The sequence below is a fragment of the Neurospora tetraspora genome (genome assembly GCF_033439725.1).
Source record: "Neurospora tetraspora strain CBS 560.94 chromosome Unknown B0H65scaffold_1, whole genome shotgun sequence".
Lineage (NCBI taxonomy): Eukaryota > Fungi > Ascomycota > Sordariomycetes > Sordariales > Sordariaceae > Neurospora > Neurospora tetraspora.
Genome location: NW_026944383.1, coordinates 3,915,753 through 3,935,525, shown reverse-complemented (window position 1 = coordinate 3,935,525; position 19,773 = coordinate 3,915,753). Strand labels below are relative to the sequence as shown.

Genomic DNA, 19,773 nt, shown 5'->3' with positions numbered 1-19,773 from the left:
GCGCCTAACAGTTTAATGCTGTGCTTAAGCTGTCAGCTTGTTAGTTAGTAATGCAGCCGGATATAAGGGTGGTGGCTGATATGTAAGCTGACGAAGCCCCAATCTGAACATTCGGTTTGCACCTTCTCGGACGTCGAGTCTGGCCTAGACTAGTCTGGCCGGCCGGTGATGAGGGATGCCGATGGACTAAGAAACAATGGAAGCTGTTGGCTATCTAGGGCGTAGAGATGATTGATCACATAAGCATTCAAGTTTGTTGGCTTCACTTTCCGAGATATTGTTGTTCAGGCCTAACTCTACCTATGTTCATTGACCTACTACACTCACATCCGATGCTTCATCATCCTCAGAAGAACAAGTCGTCCATGTCTTGATCCGAAACGCAAACTCTATTCAACACCAAGTATGTCTCTCTAATTCACGGTCCCCATCAACTCCTGCTTACATACATCCATACCCAAAAACGTGGTCGGTCTCTAGATCTCCACCAGCCGCGGAACATCAGCCAGCTGCACCACACTCCCGCCCTCACTTTCATCCTCACAGGTGACTTTCATGCTGCCCGGAATCGTGACTACCACCTGCCCCTGATCCTGCTTGGGAGCATGCATAGACGCCGCAAGGCCCTTCTTTACCGGCCTCATATCCTTGGGTCCCTCATTCTCCTTTCTCTTGTCCATTTCGTCAGTCACTCCGTTATCGCCAGCGGCGGGTTTTCCCGTCTCGGCGGCATTCGATACCGCCGCCACCGAAGCAGCAGCACCAGCACCAGCACCGGCAGGAGCAGAAGAAGAAGCAGTCCCAGCCGTCTCCCCTCCAGATTGTTGTCCCTGAACAGCAGCAACAACACCCCCCTTCTTACCCCCATCATCAGCGGTAACAAGACTCACCGTCCCATCCTCATTAAAAGTCACCTTGACATTCTTGCGATTCCTATCCAGCGGCGTCTTTTCTCCCTTACGTTCAAGTCTTTGCTGCTGCTGCTGCTGCTGTTGCTGTTGCATCTGTTGTTGCATTTGTTGCAGTTGTTGTTGTTGACCAGGGCCACCAGAACCATATCCATGCATTCCATGCATCAACAACGCATCAGCAGGATGACGAAGCGGGTAGTGAGGACTACCGTACCCCGGGGGAATCAACATGGAGCTGAGCAGGCGGAGGCGCTGGTTGAATTCGCGCTGTTGGGCTTTGAGTTTTCTGTTGCTTAGTTTCATTGCTGCTACTCCTCCCACTCCTCCTGCTCCCATCATGGCTGGTAGTACGTGATGGATATTGTGAGCCATGGGAGTACAGGGGACGGGTGGAGGATGAGCACCGCTGCCGCCGCCGCCGCCGCCGTTGCCGCCAGCGCCAGTAGTGGGAGAAGTACCACCACCACCACCACCACCAGCACCAGTAGCAGCAGCAGCAATCTTCGTCTTGCCGTTACTAGTACCCATCCCGATACCAGTAGCAGCAATCCACCAAGCTGGAATCTCGCACAGTCCAACCTCGAGGAGCCCTTCGAGAGTGGTGGGCATGGCGTGCTTGTGACGGCAAAAGGTGCCCCATTTGCAGGTGCCGTGTTGACACCAGTGGCGGCAGTATTCCTGGGGAGCTGGAACAGAAGAGGCGGTGCTGGCGGATGTAGTGTTAGAGCCCGGGCTGACACCAGCAGGATTGGCAGCTACCGTAGTGGTATTGGAAGTAGTTGTTGCGGCATCGGTGTTGGCGGCGGGCTTGGGTGGTGTAGCCATTGTGTTGTGAGGAACGCTTGCCCTTTGATCCGCAGTACTTGTAGTGCCAATAGCGGACATGCCATCTCGGAGGACAGTCGGATGACTATGAGATGCGATCTGGGGAGAAGGAGGAGGGGCGAGGAGGGTGGAGTGACAACGGGGATCCTGTGCTTCGGTGTCTCGGGCGATGCTCCTCTCGACCAGATCGGCCCATCGCATTGTATGCATCGCCTCGTCTTCGGCGCGGGTCAACCTGGTTGGATTGGGGCTTGCCGCTGCCATGCTGGGGTGAGCAGTATGCGGAGAGGGTTCCGCGGAGGAAGAGGGATGGATCGAATTGGGATTACGTCCGGTGGGAGCAGCTGTTGCGTTATACTGAACTCGCTGTGATTGCTCAGGATGAGCCGTGGTCCGCTGTCCAGGAGCGCAGGCACCGCTTGAGACCAATGTGGCTTTGGACGAATCTCTCTTCCATACGAATTCCTCTTGAGAATTAGGCTCGATAATCCGTACCCTATAGGCGTCTCCGTTGTGCGGGACCATACCGAGGTTGTAGAGCCCCATGGTCTGCTCGACCGTCAGCTCCCGAGGTAGGCCGATGTCGATCCAGTCGGGAAGCTCATCCACAGCAACCAAAGGCACCATAGGACCTTGTTCCCTTTGAATTGCTCCGGTATCATTGCGCAAAACCTCGGTGTCAGGTCGGACAACGAAGAACTGAGGTCGCGGTATCATGGTGGGCGAGTGAGGTTGACGTCTTGGTATTTGGCGAGATGGACAATGAAAGGTAAGAGACCCTGAATCACTTAGACTGTGGCTCGTTGTAGGAGGAGGAATAAGACTTGTTCTGGTTGACTTGTTCTGACTATAGACGTTGGCTCGAACTCAGAGCGAACGATCCATCTTTATAGAGCTGTGTCTAGTGTGCAGTAACGCTCTGACTAGCACTTTGTCGACACAGGTTTGCTGCGGCTATTTTGCCCGACAATCTTTAGAGAACTTGTCAAGCGTTGAAGCTTTGGGCGAACAAACAAACGGACAAAATTTCAAACACAGCGGAAAGACTGCCTGGAAGGACCGAAACAAGCGCTTGTGAGAACCATATTTGGATCGTAGTGTTGTGTCGAACATGGTGGGTTTGCATTTGAAGACTGTAGATGCCGGTCGTCTACCAAAACAAAGTTGTTCTTGTGATATCTTCACCGTAGTTCGACCCTGATTTTGGCCTCGAGACCATCCACGCAGTAGCCAAACTGGCGGGGACCATCCTTCAGCTCAACCTCGCGCCTCACAAATCTTCCACCTTTCTTTCCGGCTACAGATGTGCCTGCCAGTGAGGCGGAATCGTCCTGTCTGCGCTCTCTCTCTGCCTCTATCTCCTCGTCTTCACTGCTGTCACCATCGTCGTCATCGAACCCACCAACCGGGTCCCACTCACCAGTCTCCCACACCAGTCGCAGCTTCAGAGGCGGGAGACCAAACATTCTCCCAGCAATTCCCTTGACTGCATAGATGTCAAACGATTTGGGTATCTGGACGATCCTCTCTCGCACAGACATGTTGTCTGCTGACTCACTGGTCGCCAACTCGGGGAGGTAAAAGTGAACAGTAATCAACCTTGCCTCAAGGAAGTTCGGGTTGATGTCCTGTTGACGCGATACTACTGGCTCGCCGTAGAGTTCACATAGCTCGGCCCAGCGCCGATGACGTGCAAGCACTTGGGCTTCGTCTGCCTCCGGAGTGGTTGACAATTGTCGAGCTATGCGAGAGAGATAGTACATCTCTGCGTTGGTACGGTCCGCAGTAGTAATATTGCTGAAGTTGAGCGTCTTAACGGACGGGAGACGCGCAGCCATCAACATGAATGCCTCATCACTAGCGGCAGTGCCCTTCTTCGAGCCGTCCGTTTCCGAAATAGCCCCATCCTCGAGTCCTGGGTTCTCGTAGATCGGATTGTGGGAGAATCGCAAAGAAGTCAATCCAGGGAAGGAGTCTAGAAGAGCGTCGACGAATTGCCAATCGCTGACCTTGTTGTATGACATATCAAGGTATTGAAGGTTCTTTCCAAAGACTGGTACCTCAGTGGATGAAGAGGTTGTGATAGAGGATATCAAGTTACCCTTCAGATGCAGATTTCGAAGGGTGCTGATAGTCGTGAGAGCAGCGATGTCATGAAGTGATGTAAACCCGTTGAACTCCAAGTTCAGAGAGACTAGTGTCGATGTGAAGGATACTGCTGGCGGGATTGGTCCGAGAGTAGACAGCTGGTTTGTGCCAATTTCAAGAAGAGTCAAGGAAGGAAACTTGGAGGCGATATGGCATATCTCAGGCCAACCTAGTAGCGTTTCTCCCATTTCGAGCTCCTTGACGCCTTTGAAGGCTTCATGTGGTCCATTGAGCTTTTCATGTTCGAGGACGTTTTGAAAGCGATTTCCGCTGTATGGTGTCAGCCTTTGTCACACGCAACAGATGGAGCTGGTTTCGAAGACAGTAGCGAAAGGGGGACTTACTTAACTCTTAGACTGTTCAAGGAATCCAACTCGGAGCAGATATCCACCACAGTCCCAAAGTCGGTGAACAAGTTACGACTGACATCCAGCTCGACGACTTTGGGACAAGTCTGGCGGATGGTCTGATGATCTTCCGGGTCTGTTGTTGGTGAAGAAGCAGAGGTGATGCATGAGCCGTCAAGGATGACAATCTTCAGCTCGCTCAATTGTGCCTGCTTACGGCGGATCTTATCAAAGCCGACCTCCTCAGCAACCTTGCCTCCGACAACGATTTGCTTTCCGGGGAGTACGGGTCCATTGTCGGAAGGTCCGTCAGATGCATACTTGAGCTGGAGTGCAGAGAGAAACGTCTGGGGTGCATCTGCCGGTCTAGTTGGACGGATGAAAGACGCTGCTGTTGCTGACTTGGATTTGCCTGAGACAATGTTAGAGGGCCATGCCGTTTAGATGATAAGATGGGCGAGCCTCACATGTGAAATATCGGATGCCCTTGTGTTGGCCAGCGTGTTTGCCGCGTGTCGGGTCATCCCATTCAACTCCAAGCCATGAGCCAGTGGTGCCCTCGAGTTCACCAATAAATCGGACGGTGCACAGGGCGCCGTCGTAGGACCTTCTTTGGCCAATGTGAGGGGTAACGGAAGCCATCTTTTGACGATATTTCGATTATCCGCCGTTTGAGGCACTTTGAGCTGTACCGCTAGACGAATATCGATTGTCGAAGATGGATGGGATTTTGCACTGCACTGGTTGCTACCGACTTTAGTTGAGCGTGCTGTACAATAAAGTGGAAGGCATTCACTGTGGAGGGGTTTGTAGAGCGTCCATTTTTAGCCAGCCACGCCACTGCACCTGACTGCAAGCCGCCATAAGATCCACGAATTTTGGTGCCAGGGGCAAGAACTGGACAACAACACCGCATCACGAACTCATGGCATTGCAAATTTTGACCCCAAGCGATCAAGTGAAAGATGCCGCTAACACTAGCAGTAAGATTAAACATCCGTCCATTAGTTATTACTGCTGGTATCGTTATGGTATCATGAAATCTTTCCTTCGTTGTCATGTCATGCAAACAGCAGCCGCTTGCTCATGCCTATATATACAAAAATGACAATGTTTCTTTTACAACTTGCTCTGAGGAGCAGGTCCGACGCACTTCATCAAGGCGCGGCCGTTGCTGAGTACGACCTTACCACCCTCGATCTGGACTTGGAAGCGAATCTCCTCCCAGCCATCCTTGATCTCACCAGTCTTCCATGCGGACGCAACAAGCTTATCACCACCACGGACGGGGCTAGCGAAGCGGGCCTGGTACTCCTTGATGTTGGCAGGGTCGCTGCCGCCAAGGTGCTGAAGAAGGCCGTGGCAGGCCCAGTTCCACGAGTACAGACCGTGAATAATGACGCCTCCAAAGCCCATCTTCTTGCCGGGCTCGGGATCGGCATGGAGGGGGTTGTAGTCGCCGTTGAGGCGGTACAGCAAGGGGGTCTCGGGAGTCGTCTGGTTCTCAAACACAGCATCGGGCTTCTTGTCCTTGGGCGGGGGGAAGTTCTGGGTGGCGGGACCCTTGGGGCCACCCCAGTTGCCCTGGTTGACGTAGAAGGAAGAGGTGTGGATGCGCGAGTAAACCTCGTTGTTGGCAGCATCTACGATATCGGTCTGGGTCTCAACGACAGAGCCCGGGCGACCCTTGTCATAGACGCCGACAACCTTGGTCCGCGACTCGAACTTCTTGCCCTCGGAGGAGGTGGGAAGCTGCTTGAAGAACTCGATCCGGCGCTGTCCGTCAACGACACGAGCGGGGTCGAAGACAGGCACGCCGGGGATGGCAACGGACTTCTGGGCGGCATAGAAGTCGACTACATCTGAAGAATCAAGCTTGAAAGCTGCAAGACCGTTAGTTATACATTGGCAAGACAACCGAGCAACTGCAAGATGTACTCACACAAAGCCAGAGGGTAGGTGGGGAAAGGAGCGAAGTTGGGATGAAGCTCGTAGAGGAAGTGAAGCTCCTCGGCCTTGCATCCAATGGACTGGGCAAAGAGCAAAAGATCCCTCTTGCACCAAGAGACACTCTTGGACGGGTACTCGAAACCAACTCCGGGGCCAGCCATTGTGAAAGTTTAATATGTGGCAAAGAGATATACAAGAATGAGGTGTCGTGGGACGGAGGTTGGTACAAGATTAGAATTACAGAATACAATTTTACAAAGCGACGAGCACAAAAGGGGGGAGCTGTCACAGGCTTTTATGTATCAACAGTCTCCCTGTCGCTTCTCGGACAAGAGAATCGCCTGGTTGAAACCCGGTCGGTTGCGATGCCGGTGGAGGGATGCGGGGGATAAGGCAGGCCGATAGTACCTCGGCAGGCCTGAGCTACCTGTAGAGGTTCACTGTGTGGGGTAGTGCCCGTGTCCGCATTCGCGACAGCTTCTAGACCGCATTGGGTTAAGCGCCCGCTCGGCGCCCTTTTGCACTCGGGAGTCCTACTGAAGAGAGAGTGAGAAGAGTTCATCATATTGGCTTGGTTGGTGAAGTGGTATCAAAGGTTGCGATGTCGATTATATATAGAATCTTGCCAATCCAAGCTCATCAAGACCCCAAATGTATGAGAGCATTTGGCACTCGGCCTCGAAAGATGTCTGTGAGCCTCCAAAATGCCTCTTGTCTACTTCAAGGTTAGTGTGATGTCCACGCCGGTTTGTTGATGGAGAGCAGGAGTGGATGTCCCCCGAAAACAGGGGGCACAAGCCTGATAAGATAAGTAACAACACCAAAAATTTCCAGACCACCGCCTGTCCAAGTGAAGGGGTCGTGAGCCCTCATCCAGGTTCCCCTTCACTGAATAGCATCATTGCATTCGTCATCTCCAGGTGTTCTCCGGGCGCGTGATACCTTTTTCATATTTCTTTCGAGAATTGTTTGCGCTGTTATTGTTCACCTGCCGGCCGCCCGCAGTGAATGATTCTCTCGTCTTTCATTTCAAAGTCAACACGCACTCCCCGACCGCATCACTTTGCGCTTCAGAATTTGAGTCTAGTCACAGCATCGACAAACGCCAACATCGGCCTCACAATAAGAACCATGGCTGGCAATAAGAGCAAGGCGGACGGTATGCGACCAAACAAGGGGTCAGCAAAAAGCACCTCTGGTGTGCAGAGCGCTGGGGCTTCGGCCACCGAACCAAGCCGCTTTCTTTTCAAAACGGCAACAGCACCAAATGCAGAGACCGCACCTGCCAGCACTCCCAGAAACCCTTTCGTTTTGCCATCAGTTGCGCCCGCAAATGGCCCGAAATCCAGCTTCACAACCACCACCACCGAAAAGAAAACTCACAAGCCCCTTTCAAAGGAGGAGTACCTTGCGCAAGCCGAGAGGCGGTACCAGGCCAGCCGTGACAGAGCAGACGCCGAACTCAGGAAACTGTACCAAACAACTTGCCCATTTGCCAAACGTGCCGTTAAACGTTATGCGCAAAGGAGATCCCAGTGGGCAGAATCTAGGAAGCGATTGCAAAAAGCCGGTGCTTTCTTAGAGAACACCATGGGCACCCTCAGCAATGCTCATACCTTGAAAAACTCGAGACCCAGCGCTTCCGCCTCCAAGCATCTACAAAAGACGTCACCCCAAGTCTCCCCAGAGCCATCATCCGCCAAACCCCACGCTCTTCCCCAAATCAGTTTCAGTGTAGACGATCATCGTAATAATGACAGCAGCAAGGCTCCTAGCGTCACCAGCAGCTCCGACGAAACAGTCAAGTCAGACACCAGGACGGTTGACTCACTTTCCACGAACATCACGACACCCGATCTGTCCGACTGTGACAGCTTGGTCAAATCCGTGACGAAGTCGACCAAGCAAAAGACGACTTCCTCTTCAGCTGCAGTTACCCCCTCACAAACTAAGGCCGATATTGTCACAGAAAAACCCACTCCCAAAGCGGAAAAGTTCAAGATCACGATCAACGTCGAGGCTGTAGCTTCATCGAAGGAGTCCAAGTCGTCTACCCAAAAAACCAAAGAGGATGCGGGACCAACAACCACCAGCGGCGCTCTGACGCCCAAGAAGTCAGTAGACCAAAAGCACGAGAAGAAGCAGAAGTCGAGCAGCGACAAGCAGGACGGTCAAGAACTCCAGAAGGAGAAGGAGAAGAAGCTCAAGGCCGACGCTCAACCAGCTTCCGAGATGAAGAAGTCCAAGAAGCACAAGCGGGATGAAGACGACCAGTCGGAAGGCGCCACCGAGCAGCCCAAGGCGAAAAAGTCCAAGACCTCAGCAGAACCCCCCACATGTTCCGGTGCCGCCATGACTCCTGCCGCCATCGACAAGTCATACAAGCCCTACCCGAACGTGCCGCCTGAAATCAGGAAAGAGCTCTTCGTCATCAAGGTCCAGGAAATGCTCGACAACCCGCTCGGCTACGACGACCTCGTCTACGACGACAACAGGCCCAAGAGCAAGCGCCCCAAGTGGAGGAAGACCGGTCGCAACACGGGCCACAACGACATGATGATGTCCGGCGGTATCGGTCCTGCCGATCCCTCTTCTGGTTCCCACAAGTCGGGCAAGGGTGGTGCTAACAAGAAGAACCGGTCGGGCGGTGATGACAGTCTGTCGAAGCAGGTGCTCAAGAAGGGTCATAACAAGAGGGTTGCGGAGGAGGTTGCTTCGCTCAAGAAGTCCTCGGTGGCGGCGGAGTCGGGGTCGAGTTTTGGGGAGAAGAGGGAGAAGGAGTTCAAGAAGAACAAACATGGACATCAGAATGGCCAGGGCCAGAAGAACTGGAAGCACAAGCCAAATCAGTCTGGTAGTTTGGCGGCTAAGTTCAGGAAGCACAAGTGATTCTGACAGTTGGGAGAAAAAGCAAAAAAAAAATTTGAAGGCGAGCGGGTACCGATCAGCAGAGCCAGAGATGGACTATTGACGACGGGCGAAGATTTGAGGTCCCAGCAGGCTGCTCTATGGCAGTTCAAGGGAGGAGACATCATCTCCGCGCCTAAGGACAGCAGAGTTATTCTCCATCACTCGCCATTTCGTACCACAATTCCCTATACATAGCGCAAGCGGGATGCATAGACGGGTCTTCACGGACGGGCTCACGGTTTACTCAAAAGAGCGGAACAAGCGGGTGGTTCATCCAACATGGTTGGCATTCACAACTAGAGCGCATGGTAGCATTCACAGTGGCGAGCGGAAGGTTATTATTGCATATTTGCTTTTATTTTCTGATTCGGCGCAGCGGTGGGTAAAAAAAGACATATTTCTAGAAGGACGGCGAGAAAACAAAGGGGGGCTAGATGGGCGCAATACACGGCGGACTTTTGTGTGTGTGGCGTGGCGTAACATATTTGCGTTATGGAATGGTCATCTTGAAACCTTCACACAGGACGGGTTGGGAGAGAATACTAGACCTTTTCTTGCCTTTTTCCATTTCATGTTCGATATTTGGTGCTTCATCATTGATTGCTATATAGAATCACTTGTCGGAATAGATACCCATGTCAGTATCATATGTTTCGATAGTAACAGCGAGGACAAGCAGGTTTGTGGGACGGAGAAAGCGTGTTATGGGCAACACGGTCAAATGCTGCAGATACAATCTTGTTATCTTGTCAAACGGGAATAAACTGGAAACCATGACAGCAGCCGCTCAGACGGGGCCAGCCATATCTTCAGTACATGCAAGTAGTTCGGTCCCTCATAGCGAGGGGCAAAAGAAAATTGATTACTGAAAACGACAAAAGGGAGTGAGGTATCCTTAAAAACACGCCATATGTACCAAAAACATCCCAAGAAAAAAACAGAACGGCCCGTATCCATACCCCTTGCTCCCACTTATCGTGTGCTGATGATGATGATGATGATCAACCATCAGCCCACCGATAACCTGATATCATTACAAAAGAGATCCCCCACCAATCACCGGACAGGCAAAAGGAAACCCTTTAAAACCTCATCACCCTCGCACGATCACATTCCTCCAGAAACTTGTAAATCCCCTCTAACCCTTCATATCGGTCCTCCGAGCAGTGCTCACTAGAAGCACTCTTCAGAGACGGCGACATGCTCTCGTAACCTTCCGACTCTTCCGAGACAGCAGAATGTTCCGATGCCAATAGCCACGGGTTCTCCTCGACCTCCTCTACGAACGCGTCGTCGAGTTCCGAACTCTCTGACGAGACCCTCGTCCGCACGGTCACGTTTGGCGACGTGAGTGTCTTGGAGCAGCCGTTGTCAGGGGCGTACGGAAACCGCAGCGCGACCTGGACACCGGCGTCGGAATCGAAGTCGGGATCTTCTCTAATGATGCCACGCTGAACGCCGACGTCGTTGCACAGCCGCTCGACCGTTTCGGCATCTACACCCGGGAACCGAACCCTCAGCAGGTCGGCCCGCTCCAGAGAGATTGGCAGATCGCCCAACCGAGCGAGAGCCTTCAGATCCGCCATGACGGCTGCGAGATCCTTCAGCGTGCGGGCAAAGTCCACGGAAAGGACGTCGAGGAAGTTGTCGGCGAGAAGCGTGGCGCCAGCGGTCTGGATCTCGGCCTTGACGCTCTGGGAAGAAGGGATCATGGCGCCCAAGGGGCTGAGAGCCGTGACGGAGGGGCTGATGTGGAAGTCGATGAACGAGCCGGGAGCGTGGGGAGCAACCGCAAGCTTGTTGCGTGCCTTCTCCTCGTCCACGCTGACGGCCCGGTACAGCTTCCGGCCGTCGGCGGAGTACCCGTCGAAGTGAGCGCGCTGGCCAGAGAGCCAGAAGGCGCGAACGGCTTGGCTCACGTTCTGGACGACTTGGGCGGGGGCGGTGGGTGTGTGGCTGAAGTACCGCTTGCCGCCTGCACGACCGGCCCCGGAGAAGGAGTAGCCGCCTGCGGTACGGGGGAGGGCGCCTCCGGTGAGGTTCGGTCGGAGGGTGGAGGCGAAGGGAGCCCGGCCGGGGAACTGGGCTACGGCCTGGGAGGTAGCAGAGACCGGGAACTTGGAACGGTCAAAGCGGGATTGACCGGATGAAGGGGACTGTTTCCCAGCGGTGTTGCTGATGTAGCGACGGACAGTGGCATTGATGTCAGCGTAGGTCGAGTGCCACTTTGCACCACCTCGGCCGCTCTTCTGCTGGCGGAGCCATGCGGCGGGATGAATGGGTTGGCGGCTGCTGTTGACACCGCTACGTACGGCAATGGGCTGGAGTTGTTGGGCTGGATTCGATGAACGTGTCGCGGCGGCGGCGAGCTTCGAGCGAAGCATCTTGGACGTGCGCGCCAGATTCTTGCCGAGAACACGCAGGGCGGCGGTGGCCCACATGCCTCCCCCGGCGGGAGACATTTTGCGTGGTTGTATCGAGATTGAGTGAGATTTCTGTTCTCTCACGCCACGTCTACAACCCGATTCAAAATCTGGTGATGTTTATGATGTCGATGTTTCGATGATCGGGGAGGAGGGAGGTGATGACGATTGAGACGGGTGTGGTCGGGATGTCAATGAATGGGAGGCCTTATCGATAAGGATTCGCCACCGCCGGCGGCAACTGTTACAGACCTATGAGGCAGCTGACGACTAACATGCAACTAAAAGAGTTGGCGGAAGACCCAATGCTTCGATTGATGCATGGGCGAGCGGACAGCTGGCAGTGCTGCGGCGGAGCTGAAACCTAGTCTAGTGCAAATCCAGGTGGGGTCGAGCCCTCCCCTCGTCCCCAACCCGGCCCATCACATCGGCCGCCCCACACGGATTGGATTGGGGTTTTAAGCCAAAAATTTCTCCCGAGCTCCAAGCTTCGACTTCTTTTCTTCTTACCAACCAGGAAGTCTGGAGCGTCGGTCGCCCGCGCGACATCGTTATTTTGTCGCCGGCACTGATGCTTCAGACTTCATTTCACGGCAAGGTAAGCACTGCAACTTTTTGTTACCCCTCTCTGCCTGCTGCGCAAGTCAATTGCTACTGTGATGACCTTACACGAACAATCCAATTCTTACCTAGCCCATGGGGACACCAATTTACTCTAGAATTACCCTGAGAGCAAAATTGGCAGCAAGGCTTATTGGTGTCGTTTGGTCATGAACTTAATGCTAACTCTTCTGCCTTCAGTGCTGGTGTTTTTTCAACAATGGCTCATGACGACCGTTCTGGTTGCTCTCCACGATATCATTTCTTCACACATCAAAAGGTTTGTTCCAACATTTTTTTTTCTCTTCGCCCCCCTCTCCGTGATGATCAACGTACAAAATAGGGAATTCCTCAAGCTTAATACATCATGTGGAATACTTTACTAGTTTCAGCCTTGTCTGATTGGATTCATAACCATCTGTTGCTTGTTTCATGCCTTCGTTCTGACACATTGCTAACTCGCGACTTTTCAGGTATGCTCATGGCTCACTTTCATCATCCTGGCACTATGACGAAGATTTGAACGAACGGGCGGACATAAATGAAGCCTCTCTGTCCTCGTCCATCAAAGCAGGACTGTACATCCTGTGGGCGGGGTTCAGGGAGAAATTCTTGCTGAGAACTCGTCAGCTGATTTCGTGCCCTTGCACCATCTCTTGTCAACACATCAGAGCGTCTTGGGATCTGTGGACTAACATGCCGATCCGCAGGTAATAACTTTTGCGCGTTCGCACTTTCTCTTTTATTATCTGATGAGACGATATTCACACTGTTTGACCTTCCTTCGGGTTGGAATGAACACTAAACAAAATCTGATTTAATGAGGTATGTTTTTCTGCCCTATTCTCGTTCATGATGGGCTTTTTGCTAACCGTTTCACCAGACTGAAAATAATCTTTTCGAGATCTGCTTCGTTCGCTGTACAAAAATTCTGGCAGAGGCTAACAGTTTCTCAGTTCTAGGCGTCCCTTCGAGCAATTAGCATTGGGGTTGGTGGCGTTTGGGTGTTTAGGTAGCGATATCTGAATTATTGCTCTTTTCATGACTTTGATCTGATTCTTGTTGTGCTCAGTCCCATGTGATGAATGCGTATCCTGAAAATTCCCGCTGTACTTTGACCACCCGTGTACTTTTATCGCCTCAACTGCAGCCTCGCGTTCCAACCAACGATGCAGCGTATCAGATCCCAATCACCACTATTCCCAACCCAATCTGTTACTACGATACCAGTCCCAGCATCGCCAACGGTAAGCTCGCCCGGTTGCTTCTGAGGAGCTCCGTGGCCCATACACAGATACTCTATCATGGATGGGTTGATCTTGGCCGCGATCTTCTCGGGCCAGCAACTCGCATTGAAGAAGTTGCTGCCGCTCAGAAAGTTGATAAACAGAGGCAACGGACCTCCAGCAGCCTCCGAACCCGGCATCCCAGGCGGCACAAACACCTGCTGTGCCGCCCTCATCAACTGCTCCCTCGCAAACCCGATCTTCTTCTCAATATGCTGCGTCTGCCCGACCTCATAATAATCCTGAATCCGAATCGTCTCGCTCCCGCACGTCCCATCCGCGCAGTTGTCAGGCCACACCGAACCATCAATCCCCATCCCCGAAGCCTGCAGACTCGGATCCAAAAGGAACCGCCTGACCAGAACGATGCGTCCGCGCGCCTGCTCCAGCGTCGGGATCTCAGGCTTGGTATACCACCTATCCGGCGTCAGATAGCGCGCGGCCATGTAAGTAGATAAGTTCTGGTCCGTCCCGCGCCCCGTCCCTTCGCGCTTGATCGACATCAGCAGCGTCTCGGAAGGGTTGGCGTCCAGGAAGGCGTAGCACTCCGATAGCAGGTCGTGGAAGTACCTGGTTCCTGATAAAGCGACGGGAAAAGCGGAGTGGACTAGGCTGAGGTTGGGCGCTTTGGTCTTGTCTTTGTATGCTGGTTCCGGAGCCTGCGGCGAGAGTTCGGGTTGGGGGGCGGGCGGGTTGGTGTCTGTCCGAGTTTCTGTCTGAGTCGAGGTGGGACTTATCGGGTAGGCGCCGGGTATAGAGTCGGGTGTGTCGAGCCGGGGAGAAGCGGTTTTGGTAGGGGACGGCGAGCGCGAGGAGGGTGATGGGCAGGAGACACGCACGTCCAGGAAGCGCACGCCGTTATCGAGTTGCTCGCGGACGGAAACGGCTTGGCACCGCACAGAGGGAAGGGAGACGTAGCAGGTTGGGCTGTTGTGCGTTCCGGGGATGCTGAGGGCCGATAAGGGGTAGGACGGATCGAGCTCGGCCATCCAGCGGTTGAGGTGGGCGCTGCTGAAGATGGCGAGGAAGGAGTGGTGGGGCATGTAGATGAGGGTGAATTCGCGGTCGGATGGGGGAACTTGTTGGTCTTGTTGGTCTTGTTGGTCTTGGTTTTGATCTTGCGGTGGAGGGTTGGCTTTCATGACGATGCTCCGCGGTGATGGGCCAGGGATGGAGACGGAGTAGGTGTATGGGGTACCAGGCTCGGAGAAGGTGAGGCGGAGGGATTCGCCTTTGGAGGCATCGGGTAGTGGGATCGAGGTCTCATGTTCGGAGAAGGGCTGGATATGGACATCGGTGATGTCTTGCTTGCTGGCTGCCCCTGGCTCCTTGGCCGCACCGTTGAGGTTGTCCGTTGCGGCGGCGGCGGTTGGTGCTGGAGGAGACGATTTGTTGGATTTGCCGGTGATGCGCGCCGTGATCTTCGCCAACCCGTTCGGCTTGCGAGCCTTGGTAGGGTCCTCGTGGCGCTCCACTTCCTTCAGCTCGAGCGGCGTGATGGTTAGGTTGCGGATGGTGAGATTCCCCATCTTGACCATCTTGACTGTGTCGATCCGACCGTTCCGCCGGGTTGATGGTAATACTATGGGAACCGTAGCAGCCTTATGCGGTAGAGCATATGCTCTCGTCTCGAGGTAGCTGGACATGGAAGTCCCCTCTCTCGTCTTTTTCAAGACCAGCTGGCTGTGAGTATCAGACTGTCTTGGGAGAACAGGCGATTCTTACTCGCCTGAGCCTACCCCTGAGCTGAGCTTGCGTGACGTTGTACAACTGGGATGAACTCGTCAGAGAGATGCATATAAAAGTTCCGAGCGCGCAGATTGTGATGATATGGTTGCGCTATTTTGTCGGAGAAAGAGACACATCTATTCAATCCATGATCTCTTACATATAGAAATGTCTGTTCGTCTGACTTGACTCGAGCTTCTGGAAACTTTTCAAGTCGTATAACTGAATGTTTCTTTGGGATGGATGCGGTTGAGGTTATTCTCTTGGCTAGATTAGATCAAGCACGATAAGAATCGAACAATTTCATAGGGGGGAAAACCAGCTAGGAAAATCAACAATGTCTTGTATTTGAGATCTAATATCTTGGTGAGGATCTTCGATGAAATGGAAAGAGTTAAAACCAAACTCCTGAGCTACACCGCATTCCCCGGGAGCCCGGAAAGTAAAATGAGGTTCGGCTTTCCGTCCACATTTGTGAAGGCAATAATGCGCAGTGACGTAACAAGTCAAGCCATAAAGTCAACCCAGCACAGTATGGTATAACTACTGAAAATCACTGAAGGGGGCTAGTCGCATTTTATAGACAAAATATAACAAAAAATCACTGGAATTTTTTAAGCCCCTCATTTAGGGCTGAAGAAATACTTGTTGATCTCTCGGTCTGGTGCTGATGCGTTTACTTGTAAGGCCATTAGGGCCCCACTTACGAACGAATGCGAAGATAACTTGTCACGAACCGGCTCGCGAAGTTTTCAAAGTTGCCAGTGGGGAGCAAGAGAGTTCGAGAAAGAAAGAAAGAAGAGCAAGTTATCCTGATTTTCAGGTGCATATGAACTACATATGTTGCTCGACATATTGAAATCCAAAGATGGAAGACCAGACAATAACACAACCTGCCGACTTCAATTCCCCAAAGCATTTCATAAGATTCACCGCATGCAACAGTGATATCCAGAAGGTCGCCCTGAGAAAACGGGGAGAACTTCCGTCGTCGCCAAGCCCCGTGATCCCCGCGTATGTCCGGCGGGTCTGTCAGGTCCGTGAGAATTTCATGTTGAGAATCAAGATCGCAAGTAAGCAACGGGAAGTCCAGCCGCGCCCTTGTTAAATCCCTAGGCGGGCAGGCGGGGACTGTTACTTTGAGGACCGGATCTCATCTAACATGCAGGAACAATTGTAACTTCATGAAGGGAAGCTTCCTAGGTCCAAATTGCTTCACCTATGTTATGGACAAGGTACGGTGTTTCCCCAAGCTGGAATGCTCTTAGTATTCCATATAGAAGGTTGCCATATTGTCTAGAACTATAGATGATCGGAATTGTCAGGACAGTCGCTTCAGGACGGAGGTAGCAGTCTTGGCACCGGACGTCCGCAAGATGGTTATTAACCCAAGGCCGGAGTCGCCTGGATGAATGCAGTGCAATATCAAGCCCGCAAGCTGGGACAGCAACCGCACAATAGCCGGGTTTTCGGTACCGCCTTCACTTCACGCCCGGCCTCGACCTCAAAGCTCGAAAACTACGAAGGCGTATCGAGGAAGGGGTTTCGAGGAGTATAAAGAGATGGGAAGTCGTCGCGAAGGAAGTGGTGATGTCGGCCATCGAAGCTGAGCATCGCCAACCTTGCACTCACAACGAAACAAGCACTTCAAGCTCCTCAAACAAAAATGCGCTTTTCAGTTCTTGCTAACGCCGCCTTTGCCAGCTCGGCACTGGCAATCCCCTCCTCACTCAACTCGGCCATTGCTCCCCGTCAAGAGGGTGCATGCCTGACCAGGGCCGAAGCCAAAGAGATCGTGGACATCTACGTCCAACTGATCGCCAACTACACGGACGAGGTTTGCGCCAAGTACTGCGCCTCGGACTTTGTCGACCGATCCGATAGCATCAACACCTTCATCTTCACGCCCCTCGGGCAGCCGACCTTTGCGACCAAGGAGATCTTCATGGCGGCGCAGAACGCGAACCCGCCCTTCCCCGTCGTCGTCGACAGCATCGATGCCGTTGACTGCGAAGCCGTCGCGCTCCGCTGGCCACGTTTGGCGCTGCCAACCTCCCTAGCAAGGGCATCACCATCATCGGCACCACCAAGCGTGAGGGATATGCGCAGATCAAGAGCCTCGATGTCGAGTTCAACAGCTTGATCTGGCTCCTCAACATGGGTGGCAACTACACTTGGGAGGGTTAGACTTTGTGAGAGGGTAAACGTCATGTGAGGGGCACCAAGAACACAGATCTAGATCTGGACGTTCGTCTTCGCCACATGGAAGTTGATGGTCGGTTTCGCAATCGGAAAGGTGGGAGAAGGAAGACGGCTGCAAATCAGGGTGTTCTTTGCTTGACAAGTGCGGGATGGAGGTACATACTTGAGGGGATAACACAGCGGATTCGATTCTGGAATTCATGTCTTTAGTTCGTGCAATGCCTTTGTTGTAGGATCACAAATCGAGATGGGTGTTGTGCAAGTAAACTGGAAACTGGAAACAATGCATCTTGTGGAACAGGTCAACGGCCTCACCGGCCGAGACATCACCCTCGAAGTGATGTTGTTAAGGAGTAGGCAAAACCCAGAGGTATTACTGCGTCTGTTTCCATTAAATGTTTCATTCCCACGCTTATTGCCGTTGTTGGTATCTCCGTACCTGGACTGTAGGGCTGCATGGTGACATGTGGGACAACATCGGGGAATCGCAGGTTTGATGGGGGGCGTTTGCCAGAGACAATCAAACCATGTTCTCGACTCTTGGCAACACGGCCTCGACGATGAGATTTGAAGTTCGAGAAAAGACCTCGCATGAATCTTTGGAATATTGAATGTCTGAAGAGGTTGACTTTGACCAGCAAGGGAGGCTGAATAAGGTTCCACCGTAAGCTGCTTTTCAGCGGCAAGACGGCTTGGGAGGTCGTGCGAGGTACCAACGGACTGGATCTCGAGAAACGATGACTTCGCGAAGTGCCCCTGCATGGGGATGGCGTAGGGCGCTTGATGAGGCGCCGGAGCTAAGCGACTGACAGTCAGGAACAGATGCGCAAAGGCTACATAGCTAGTATGAAAATGCTACGTGGCTAGTATAAACCCACTTTTATCGCTGAATAAGCCCAACCGCCCAGCCCAGCCCAGCCCAGCACACCGTATACAACGTACACATCGCTACCCAACCGCCGCCACCGTCGCGCTATATATTAACGATAATTAGTCTTATACAATTGAATAAAGCTATCACAAGACCTTACCTTAGTATTAAGCAACCGTTTACAACGATTATCTCTTATCTTTATTATCATTTAATATAGTATCCTCGACGTCGTAATATTTATTAATATACCGCCCGCCCGCCCTCCGCACATCGCGTATTCGTCTAATAAATCAAACTTCCAGCCCAACCGACCAAAATAACTAGCGCTAACGAAATTTAGGCAAAATCATTAGTAAAATACTATTAAATCCGAGAAATCTATCTCAAACAATCACTCCCGACAGGAGCACGACTCCCCTTACCGAATTTTAATCGCTATTAATCCGCCGTCCCCGCGAGCGAATAAGAACGCAATCACTCCAATCTCCTAACGAGCACGCCGCTATTAAATAGCAATTTCTAATACTAATACCAACCTAACCATTATTTACCTCGTTTAATTACAATAATAAAATTACTACTTTCAACTCCTTACAAAACCACGCCGTACAACAAAACTTCATAATCATATCGCGAAGCAATATTAAGAATAAGAAGAAGGGAAACGAGGGCGCCATTATACGTATTAACTATTATTATATATATAGTCGCACTTATATATCTAACGGATAAAACGTTCGAAATAAGGGCTCGAAACGTATCGACTACCTATACCAGGTAAAAATCGTATTATAAAGAAGGTAGAATAACTAATAATTTACTAAAAAAATTAATAACAACTACATTTACGACCTTAATATAACTAACTTCGCTAATAACGTCGTCTATCGATAATAGGTTCGTCGTAACTATAAAAAAACTATTAACATCGCTATCAAAAGATTATCTAGGATCGCCAAGATAATTACGCGTCAAATTACTTATTATTTAAACAGTATTTTAAATAAGGAATTAAATAGAGAAAATACCGCTGCTATTTAACGTATTAACTATAACAATCTAATAATAGAGCTACGTAACTTTCGAATCCCTATTATAACTAAAAAAGTATTAAATATTCAACAATATATTCGACGGATAAAGTATAGTCCTTATACTTCGACTAAAATAATCATCGACTTACTAGAGTAATATAAGAACCTTTATAATATCAAACACTTTATTAATTATAATTCTTACTTCCCTAACGAATAAAGGATCTACGAATATTCTAAACTTTCGACTAATATATAGAAATATAAGAGAAAAACCCTTATATCTTACTAATCAATAATATATATAAAGTATTATTACCCTCATTAATTTAACTACTCTCTAACTTAATTACTCTTATAGGATCTAATTAATTAACCCCTTTTTTTTCTTTACAAATTAACCACTTCAACCTTCCCCTCTTCAACATAACTAGTGTTGATATACTAAACTATAACTTTCACGTAACTTTCAATCTCTCGAACGGAGAAAAGTAAAAAGATTTCGAATAACAATTCAATTACCTTAAAAAGTTTC

The 19,773-nt window shown here is 51.3% G+C and overlaps 7 protein-coding genes across 7 annotated transcripts; 2 read left to right on the top strand and 5 right to left on the bottom strand.

Moving 5' to 3' along the window:
• Positions 1-149: 149 nt before the first annotated feature.
• Positions 150-2,685, bottom strand: B0H65DRAFT_36036 (uncharacterized protein). The gene is made up of 2 exons (XM_062823674.1): positions 470-2,685; positions 150-403 (listed from the first exon to the last, which is right to left on the bottom strand). Exon 1 carries the CDS (start codon positions 2,451-2,453, stop codon positions 477-479), a length of 1,977 nt encoding a protein of 658 aa, XP_062686473.1. The 5' UTR covers positions 2,454-2,685; the 3' UTR covers positions 150-403; positions 470-476.
• B0H65DRAFT_36011 (uncharacterized protein) lies at positions 2,686-5,098 on the bottom strand. Its single transcript, XM_062823673.1, has 3 exons — positions 4,699-5,098; positions 4,229-4,643; positions 2,686-4,154 (listed from the first exon to the last, which is right to left on the bottom strand). Exons 1-3 carry the CDS (start codon positions 4,871-4,873, stop codon positions 2,918-2,920), a joined length of 1,827 nt encoding a protein of 608 aa, XP_062686472.1. The 5' UTR covers positions 4,874-5,098; the 3' UTR covers positions 2,686-2,917.
• A 55-nt stretch (positions 5,099-5,153) lies between these two features.
• B0H65DRAFT_584818 (HotDog domain-containing protein) lies at positions 5,154-6,606 on the bottom strand. Its single transcript, XM_062830909.1, has 2 exons — positions 6,174-6,606; positions 5,154-6,114 (listed from the first exon to the last, which is right to left on the bottom strand). The coding sequence occupies exons 1-2, from the start codon at positions 6,340-6,342 to the stop codon at positions 5,351-5,353; spliced, it is 933 nt and encodes a 310-aa protein (XP_062686471.1). The 5' UTR covers positions 6,343-6,606; the 3' UTR covers positions 5,154-5,350.
• Positions 6,607-7,312: 706 nt separating this feature from the next.
• On the top strand, positions 7,313-9,070 carry B0H65DRAFT_505058 (uncharacterized protein; the record flags this gene model as incomplete). Its single annotated transcript, XM_062827962.1, has 1 exon — positions 7,313-9,070. One exon carries the CDS (start codon positions 7,313-7,315, stop codon positions 9,068-9,070), a length of 1,758 nt encoding a protein of 585 aa, XP_062686470.1.
• A 944-nt stretch (positions 9,071-10,014) lies between these two features.
• Positions 10,015-11,894, bottom strand: B0H65DRAFT_35764 (uncharacterized protein). Its single transcript, XM_062823670.1, has one exon. The coding sequence runs from the start codon at positions 11,551-11,553 to the stop codon at positions 10,174-10,176; it is 1,380 nt and encodes a 459-aa protein (XP_062686469.1). The 5' UTR covers positions 11,554-11,894; the 3' UTR covers positions 10,015-10,173.
• Positions 11,895-13,082: 1,188 nt separating this feature from the next.
• On the bottom strand, positions 13,083-15,368 carry B0H65DRAFT_35953 (PLC-like phosphodiesterase). The gene is made up of 3 exons (XM_062823671.1): positions 15,289-15,368; positions 15,126-15,170; positions 13,083-15,064 (listed from the first exon to the last, which is right to left on the bottom strand). The coding sequence occupies exon 3, from the start codon at positions 15,044-15,046 to the stop codon at positions 13,247-13,249; it is 1,800 nt and encodes a 599-aa protein (XP_062686468.1). The 5' UTR covers positions 15,047-15,064; positions 15,126-15,170; positions 15,289-15,368; the 3' UTR covers positions 13,083-13,246.
• Positions 15,369-16,794: 1,426 nt separating this feature from the next.
• B0H65DRAFT_505055 (uncharacterized protein) lies at positions 16,795-17,315 on the top strand (the record flags this gene model as incomplete). Its single annotated transcript, XM_062827961.1, has 2 exons — positions 16,795-17,145; positions 17,193-17,315. The coding sequence occupies 2 exons, from the start codon at positions 16,795-16,797 to the stop codon at positions 17,313-17,315; spliced, it is 474 nt and encodes a 157-aa protein (XP_062686467.1).
• Between the last annotated feature and the right edge of the window lie 2,458 nt (positions 17,316-19,773).

Bases quoted from the DNA above. Each gene is read 5' to 3' on its own strand.
- B0H65DRAFT_36036 (XM_062823674.1), bottom strand. From the start codon at position 2,453: ATGATACCGCGACCTCAGTTCTTCGTTGTCCGACCTGACACCGAGGTT.
- B0H65DRAFT_36011 (XM_062823673.1), bottom strand. From the start codon at position 4,873: ATGGCTTCCGTTACCCCTCACATTGGCCAAAGAAGGTCCTACGACGGC. The intron at 4,644-4,698 runs GTGAGGCTCGCC...ACATTGTCTCAG, and splicing joins GGGCATCCGATATTTCACAT to GCAAATCCAAGTCAGCAACA. The intron at 4,155-4,228 runs GTAAGTCCCCCT...GACACCATACAG, and splicing joins TTGAACAGTCTAAGAGTTAA to CGGAAATCGCTTTCAAAACG.
- B0H65DRAFT_584818 (XM_062830909.1), bottom strand. From the start codon at position 6,342: ATGGCTGGCCCCGGAGTTGGTTTCGAGTACCCGTCCAAGAGTGTCTCT. The intron at 6,115-6,173 runs GTGAGTACATCT...ACGGTCTTGCAG, and splicing joins CACCTACCCTCTGGCTTTGT to CTTTCAAGCTTGATTCTTCA.
- B0H65DRAFT_35764 (XM_062823670.1), bottom strand. From the start codon at position 11,553: ATGTCTCCCGCCGGGGGAGGCATGTGGGCCACCGCCGCCCTGCGTGTT.
- B0H65DRAFT_35953 (XM_062823671.1), bottom strand. From the start codon at position 15,046: ATGTCCAGCTACCTCGAGACGAGAGCATATGCTCTACCGCATAAGGCT.